The sequence below is a fragment of the Salarias fasciatus genome, chromosome 13 (genome assembly GCF_902148845.1).
Source record: "Salarias fasciatus chromosome 13, fSalaFa1.1, whole genome shotgun sequence".
In the NCBI taxonomy this organism is placed as follows: domain Eukaryota; kingdom Metazoa; phylum Chordata; class Actinopteri; order Blenniiformes; family Blenniidae; genus Salarias; species Salarias fasciatus.
This window is the reverse complement of record NC_043757.1, coordinates 5,520,924-5,528,831: the sequence shown is the minus strand read 5'-3', so window position 1 is coordinate 5,528,831 and position 7,908 is coordinate 5,520,924. Positions and strand designations below refer to the sequence as shown.

General features: G+C 43.4%; 1 protein-coding gene across 1 annotated transcript; it reads right to left on the bottom strand.

The window, feature by feature from the left end:
- Nucleotides 1-2,830: 2,830 nt before the first annotated feature.
- On the bottom strand, nucleotides 2,831-6,014 carry LOC115399531 (E3 ubiquitin-protein ligase TRIM21-like). Its single transcript, XM_030106955.1, has 2 exons — nucleotides 5,885-6,014; nucleotides 2,831-4,800 (listed from the first exon to the last, which is right to left on the bottom strand). The coding sequence occupies exon 2, from the start codon at nucleotides 4,789-4,791 to the stop codon at nucleotides 3,169-3,171; it is 1,623 nt and encodes a 540-aa protein (XP_029962815.1). The 5' UTR covers nucleotides 4,792-4,800; nucleotides 5,885-6,014; the 3' UTR covers nucleotides 2,831-3,168.
- Between the last annotated feature and the right edge of the window lie 1,894 nt (nucleotides 6,015-7,908).

Genomic DNA, 7,908 nt, shown 5'->3' with positions numbered 1-7,908 from the left:
AAAAAGGGACAATATCTAGTGAGCAGGAGTTTTCTTACAGTCCCAGGAGATATTTGGACTTTTCCATTCACACAAATATAGATCATCGTGTATTTGGACTGTCAGTGGAACACACTCTTAAAAAATGCATAGACAATTTCAACAAAAAAAGGACCTGGACAGTATGCCAACGTTGATTTGCTTGCAGTGAAATGCAAAATGTGACATTTTTCGATCTAGCCTATCACAATCTTGGCATAGTTCAGCTCCTCAGAATCCGTGAGCAGAAGACTGTAAAGAGTCCAAAACTTTCATAAAAGCATGTTCATCTGCAATCTGCAAATAAATAAATAAATAAATAAATAAATAAATAAATAAATAAACAAACAAGAAGGAAACATTTACAGATTAAGAAAATGTATGCCATTCTTTCACTTACCACCAGAATTTTTTTTCCTTTTTGTGGGACTCCCTTTATAAAACTAATGCAGTTTTTCATTGAGAATTCATTTATTAATCCTGTTTCAGTCTCTGTGTTGTTGTTGTTTTTACATGTCGTGAATTAAAGCGTCCTGTTGCAGTCCAGACTGCTGTGTGACAAATCAGTGTATGTAATGATGTGGGTCTGCCTGCAGGGGGAGCCAGAGAGAACAGCAAATAGCTTTGAAAACAGGAAAAACTGACTGGGAGTTACAACTCGGCGTCCTGCATGTTTTAGGTCTCTCTCAGTTGCAACCCAGCTGATTACCATGAGGGTTATTGGGCTTTCAGGATGACATAAATATGGGATCCAGGTGTGCTGCTGAAGCAGAGAAACATCTAATGCGGAACTACTCAACCCCGGTCCTTGTTGGCCACAGTCCTGCATGTTTTAACTCTCTTTCTCTGCTCCAGTACACATCAATCTGATGTTGATGTCTTCATTAAGCTTGTCAAAAAGCCCAGTAAGGAGCCCTCATTACAATCAGGTGTGCTGCAACTGGGAGAGATTTAAACATGCAGGACACCAGCCCACGAGGACCAGGGAAAAGAGGAGAGAATTAGAAACTAGAAAATGATGAATAAAATTAAATGTAGACACTGGAGAAAAAAACAAAAGTCATGCCAAATCATGCCTTTAAAGGACAAACAGTTTTCAATCATTGAGCAGTAACAGAAAGTAGACTGTTTTAGTCAATTGTTCTAATACCTTTATGCTGCATGTTTGCATCATTTGTGTTTTTCGCTTGCTCTGGGGATGGCTTTATCAGAAGTGCTATTGGATTGGGTAGTTTTGCATGCAGTATTTTCTTTTCTTGTCATCCCTGGAAGTAAGTGACACTGCCTCTGGTTTGTGTTCTTCTCAGGAGGACCAGAGTAGCGGAGGTGACACTGTAGGAACGCAAAGTCCAGGAGATGCCTCAGGACATGCTGCAGCCACGAGTGACTCAGTTGAAAGGGTGAAGACGAAGGACGAGCACAAGGGGGATTGGCAGGACTTCATGAACTGTTATAAGTACTGTCTGGGTATCTGTCTGGCTGTCTTTTTTTTTTTTGCATCATTTAAGACACTTCACCTGTCTATCATGATGCAAATACAGAGAGACATGCAAACATGCAATCTCTACACAGAAAGGCTCTAACTGGACTCCAACCAGGGAAATTCGCACTAGGCCCATAGATATCAGCCCTACAGTAATAACAATTAGTATAACATGCAACAAATAATTCAGTGTAGTTGAGATTTTTAGTAGCTTTTTCTTTCTTTAACCCTGAGACCATGGTTTTGTATGATCAAATAAGCAGAAGTAATGTCTTGTACTCCAATTGCTACTTCTGCTCTCTTTCCCTGCATAACTTTTGCAGGAGTTTCTTCCTGAATGCTTTGCAAAGTTAGTAGAGCTGGTTTGGGAATATTTATCTGAGAGCCAGATACACAAAAACTTGTTTAATAAGCTGACAGTCTGTGGAGGATTTGATCAGAGAATTTGATCTGCAAGCAAAGCACCAATCGTGTTTTCATAAAACAAGATTAACATGAGAAAAAGCATGTGTTTACTTTTACTTAGAGATCATCTGTATGGTCTTTTTTTATGGTTTCATGACAATGTAAACCCTGTATTGTTTATAAAGTTTTGCATTTTGACAACACTTGTTATGCTATCAGGTGCTGATTGTGCAGGTTTCATACATGTAACTGATTGCAAAATGTCATTAAGTCTCCAGAAATCAGCTTTAACACCGAAACACAAATTGGCTAAAAAGCACAAGTTGGTTATTTGTATGTGCCTGCATATGTGCAGATATTATTCTCCTCGGGCCACATTTATTTTTCTTTTCCACCAGAGGAACTTCACGATCGCTGCCTCAGGCGGCCACAGCTCATCCTCAGACAGATCCCGCCCTGGTCGCTCCTGTTCTGCTCCCCTCAGGCCGACGGTACCGGACCCTCAAGGCCAGGACAAACTAACTCAGAAGCAGCTTCCATCCCAGAGCCACGATCAGACTGAACAGTTCATTACACTGAAATGAGAAATGTAACAACTGACTGTTGTATGAGTGGTTTTTATATGACTGTTTTTTAGGCATTTTCTTGTTCTGTTTTAAACCTTCTACCTTCTTTTATATATTTCCAATGTGGCACATGCACAGACTTACAATTACATTGCTTTTTTTTTCCAAACAGTGACAATTAAACTTCTGATTCTGAGTGTAGTCAGACAGTTAGATGAGACAGAAGAACTTCCCTCAGCTCTCATTATTCCACCACACAGTTGCAAAGTTGTGTGTTGTTCTCTTTTCTGTGTAGGAAAAACTCAGAAGAGTCCAGGTGATCCAAGGGAGTTTTTATTCTTAAACTGAAGTCTAGATTTACAACATTCAGCATTTTTTTACAGACAGAATCCTCACAAATGATACTCCGATCAGGATGTAGATTGCACAGTTTCCTCTGTTTGGATCCTCAAAGACAGCCTCTTCAATTAGACTGTCACATTCCATTCTCAAATCTCTACATTAAATTTCTCCTTTAAAGAAAAATATCCTGACAGAGTCCTCAATCAAGACGGAGCTCTGCCATAAATCTGATTCACAGCAAGGTACGATCAGCTGCTCAGTCAAATCATAGAACAGTTCAGCTCGGCTCAGAGTTAATCTGTGACTTTCTCTCCAGTTTATTTGCTGTCGGTGATGTTCAATGATAAACGCAGATCAGACAGTTTGACTGACAGGACAGATGATCAGAGGAGCAGAGTTTTTACCACCGTCATTAAAGCAGGGACTGAAGAATGGGCGGAGTTTCTCAGTGAAGCAGCAGCCGGTGAAGGAGTAGATCAGAGCTGCAGCATCGACATCATAAAAAGAGAGCAGACCCTCCTCATAATCCACAAACACCCCCACCTTCTCAGGAGCAGAACTCAGAGAGAGGCTGAGGACACCGCGGTTCTCATGAACTCTGTACTCATTTCCGTTCATCAAGTCCATCATCCAGAGGCCTTTCGCAGGGCTCGGGATGATGCTTCTCTTCCTGCTGATGGACTCTTTGCTCACTCCTAAACGCCACTGAGTCTTTCCTTTCACCTGAACCTCAAAGTAAAACTTCCCCGCAGAGAAACTCTGTTTTCCCAACGCATAAAGATAAACTGAAAATCTCTCTGGGTTGTCTGGAAGCTTCTTCTCCACGTCACCGTCGCCGACTTGCTTCCCGTCGTCGGACAGGATGAGGCATGGATGCGCCGTGTCGGCGTCGAGCGTCACGTCCACCGCAGACCGCTGCCTCCTCTTCAGCTCGGCCTCAGACAGCTTCTTCATCTCGCCGCGGAGAGCCTCCTCCAGCTGAGCCACAGCCCTCGCCGCCGTCCCCTCGTACGACGACGGGCGGACGCCCACCTCGGTCCAGTCCCTGGTGGGCGGAGCAGCTTTCAGGGAGGAGAAGCCTTGCAGGAGGTGGAGGTGGTCTCCAGACAGGAAGAGCTGCTCCACCTCTGAGCTCCTCTTCATCAGATCACTGATCTCCTCTTCCAGATCTCTGATGAGACCTTCAGCCTGTTTCTCTCTGGCTTTCTCTTCCTCCTCCACCCTCTCCATCAGCTGCTCCAGGCCTCTCTCCACACACTCCTTCAGGGCAGTGAACACCTCCACGCCCTCCGCCTTCTCTCTGGCTGCAGCAGCTTTACTCGTCTTCAGCCACTGTCTGATCTCCTTCATCTTCACTCGTCTCTCCTGGATCATCTGCTGCACGTCAGCCTCCGTCTTCCTCAGCTCCGCCTTCTTCCGTTGAGATTCTTCACTCAGAGGAACAAACGTGTGAGCGCTGTGCTCGCCAACGGTGCACAGAGCGCAGACGCACGTCTGCTCCGTCTGACAGAACAGCTCCAGAGGTTTCTGGTGCTTCAGACACATCCTGCCTTCCAGGTTCTCCACCGGCGCCATCAGCCGGTGTTTCCTCAGGCCTGGCACTGTCAGATGAGGCTCCAGATGAGTCTGGCAGTAGGACACCAGGCACACCAGGCAGGACTTGAGAGCCTTTGCTTTGGTTTCAGTGCAGAGGTCACAGAGAACTTTTGCTGGTTTTTGCTCTGAGCTGCCGCCGCCGCTGGGTTTGTCTCCAGCTTCATGTCTGAACTGAGCAGCCATCTGAGAGAGCAGGGCGTTGACGCTGAGCTCGGGCCTGGTTCTGAACACTCTTCTGCAAACGGGACAGTCACAGCGGCCCTTCCCGCTCCACAGCTCAGAGATGCACTCGCTGCAGAAGTTGTGTCCACACGGCGTGCTGACCGGATCGGTGAACACTTCCAGGCAGACGGAGCACAGAAACTGATCTGCAGCAGACATGTCTTCACACTGAGGACCAAACACAGAGTGGAAAACAATTAAACAACAGGTCAGTGCATTATTCATCAATTTCATCATTTTAAATTATTATACAGACTTGTGCTCTGGAGGCTTTCATTTAGTTCTGTTACTGAGCACGTTTTAACAGAATTTCATGTAGTTTTTATTTCCTGCTTTTCCAAAGACAACATTTGATAGTTCACTCGTTAAAGTCTGCATTTAGGAAGATTTCTGGGATTTTGCATCGGTGTGTCTCTCATCTATGTACAAACTGGCTGATTTGTTTCAAAACTAATGTTCACTGTGAAGTTAACCATCTTCAAATAACAGCCATGAAAAATTCATCACCACACTCAATTTCACATATATATATATATACTTTTTTTTTTGAAGAGATAGAAAACACATAATATTGACCTCTTAGTTTAGTGATATAAATCGAAATCAAAGAAAGACGACTTTAACAGGAATTAATACACTCTGACTGGGTCTACGGATGAGAGACAGTCTAGCACAGGATGAGGAAGAACTAATATCAGCAAGTGCTTTTATTCTGAAATCTTCAGAAAGGGTGATTGGTAGTTCTCAGTCAGCCCCGATCCTAAAGGAAGGAAACCTCACCTTTGGGCAACACTCTTGGCTCAAGTGCCAACAAAGACAACTTTTATAAATACTTTACATTTTAAAGTTTTCACTGGTGATGTGGACATGTTTTGTTTTGTGTTGCTGTTTATTCAAAATCAATGATCCTTCTGATTTTCTGGAGTTGTTCACATTTCAGACGCAGCTTTCACTTTCGCTTTCATTGAGGCTGCGCACCACAAAACTGGTTTGAACGGTAAAAACACGATTTGTGAGCTTGACAGCAGGATTATCTTAAGTATGATCAACTCAGACTTATTTGTGCGTCATTCAAACTTTAATTTGTGATGATCTTCTCTGTTGATGAACCTCAGAAATCATGGCAGTGCGGTAGTTTCTCCCTGTCGACAAACACCTGTTGAAACACCTGAGCTCCTTCACAGAGGCTCTGCTGCTCTGCTTTCACCTGAAGGTGGATGAACTCTGACTCCAATCTGTTGTTTAAACTCACCAGTGTTTGATGAAGCGAGTAGAAAGGAAGCTGTCTTCCCTCCTGCTCTCGTCTCCTTGTTGGGACTGAGCCAGAAAAGGTGCTTCACCTCTTCAACACCTGCTCCCAGGGTGCTGCACGGCATTTGGTGGCCCTCAGCACAACTGCTCCACCCACCCACCAAAAAACAATAAAACAACAAAATCAGGAACCCAGCATCATTTTACATTAATAACGTCAAACAATCTAATAAATAAAATTTCCAACACCTTAACATAAAGGTCTGAGGACTCCTACATAAATAACGGAAGAGCTACTTAATTAAACAGTATATTCAAGTAATAAATGTTCTATTATTTTAAAATTGTTCAGCAAATACCCTTATACTCTGATCACCTCTGATGTACAATGAAAAAATAAACCAGCTTGTCTTATTTCTCCAAAGGGACTGGTTTGTGTTTTTAGGGCATTAAGTGGATGTTTTATAACATTTTGGGATTTTTTTTTTCTTCTGCTTTCACAAACTTGCACCTTTTTTTCTTTTTTCACAGCCAGTTTGTTGCAAGGCTATCTGTATCTTGTCTATGTTGTGTGCATAAGCAAAATTTAAAGAGAAGTCATCAGGGAGGCGGTTCAGTCTCAGCGTGAGAGCTGATGTGGAGTCTGAACAATAACCAGAAAAAACATTTTCGAGCTGAGAAAATATTGCTTTAAAAAAACAGACTAAAAAAGCTTCAACAGCAAAAACACCATACTGGATTAATTAGGCTGAAAATTTTTTTAAAAAAGTATCTTTTGGACGTAAATGTTTCATCAGTGTGAAAATTATAATTGTGTGAAGTCAGAACTCATTACTGTTTTAGATGTAATCATGTCAACTGGAAGTATTAGACTTATCTGGTTTTTATGCAGATCCATCCTTTGCTTTTTCTCGTTACCTTGATATCTCACATTTCCACGAACGGTTCTTCCAGCATATTAGATACATTGGCCATGTTTCCCCAGCAGGGGGCGCTGCAGGATAAGCCCCCAGAGCCAGCAGCTTGGCCTGTTCACAGCAGAAGATGGAGCTGTTGTTTGTTGTCATGATGTGTTGACTTCAGTCAGCATGGAGTGAAGCAGCAGGACCTTAAAGATGGAACCAGTGTTTCCACGCTGTGTTGACGGACACTATTTTCTGCAGCACCTCTGAAGCTGTTGCGTCACTTCGAACTTGGATGTGGGAGAGTAAAAGTTGAACCAACATGTTTGGGTGGTTTGGGAGGATTTTCCACCATGCTGCCAAAAATTGCACAACAGCAGATCTGGAACTGTGCACCAGCTTTCGTTTCTCCTTTTCCTGCCCCACGCCGGGCACTGGGACAGGAGGGGCACGAGCCAGCACAGCCAGCTGCACTTTTTTTTTTTTTTGTTTGTTTGGTTTCCTCGTGGAGGTCAACTCCCTCCACCCCGGCTGTGATGCAATGATAATATATGTAAATGGACTAACATGCTCCGAACCAGACAGAACAAGATCTAACCAGCCTGAGCCAGGCCGGGAGGCTGCTTACCTCCAAAAAACTTTGCACATGTTTGACAATAAGTTCTAGCAGCAGTTTCAGAGAGAGAGAGAGAGAGAGAGAGAGAGAGAGACAGAGTGCATGCATGCATGCATGAAATGAAATGATCTGGACTTTTCATAGTGCTGTGTTCTTCTTTTGGCTTGTTTCCAGACTGATGTCAGCTCCAGTGAAAGCTGCCATGAGTGGAAACACCTACACATGCTGAGTTATGAGGCACAACGCGAAGTCCTCCAAACCACGAAGGAACTTCCGTGTCATGCTGGGGTCGAGTTGACGTGGTCATGGTCATCATATTACACTGTAGCTTCCTCTGCTCATTCAATCAAACCAATTTTTACTTGGAGCTGAAATGAGGACTGAGAAACACAAGTTCGATTGAGATATCCTGTACACAGCGTGTGAATGTTACTTGTTTTTTTAAGCACTGTACTTTGTGGCTACACTGAACTTTTCAGAAAGTACTGCGTTCACCAGTTCAACACA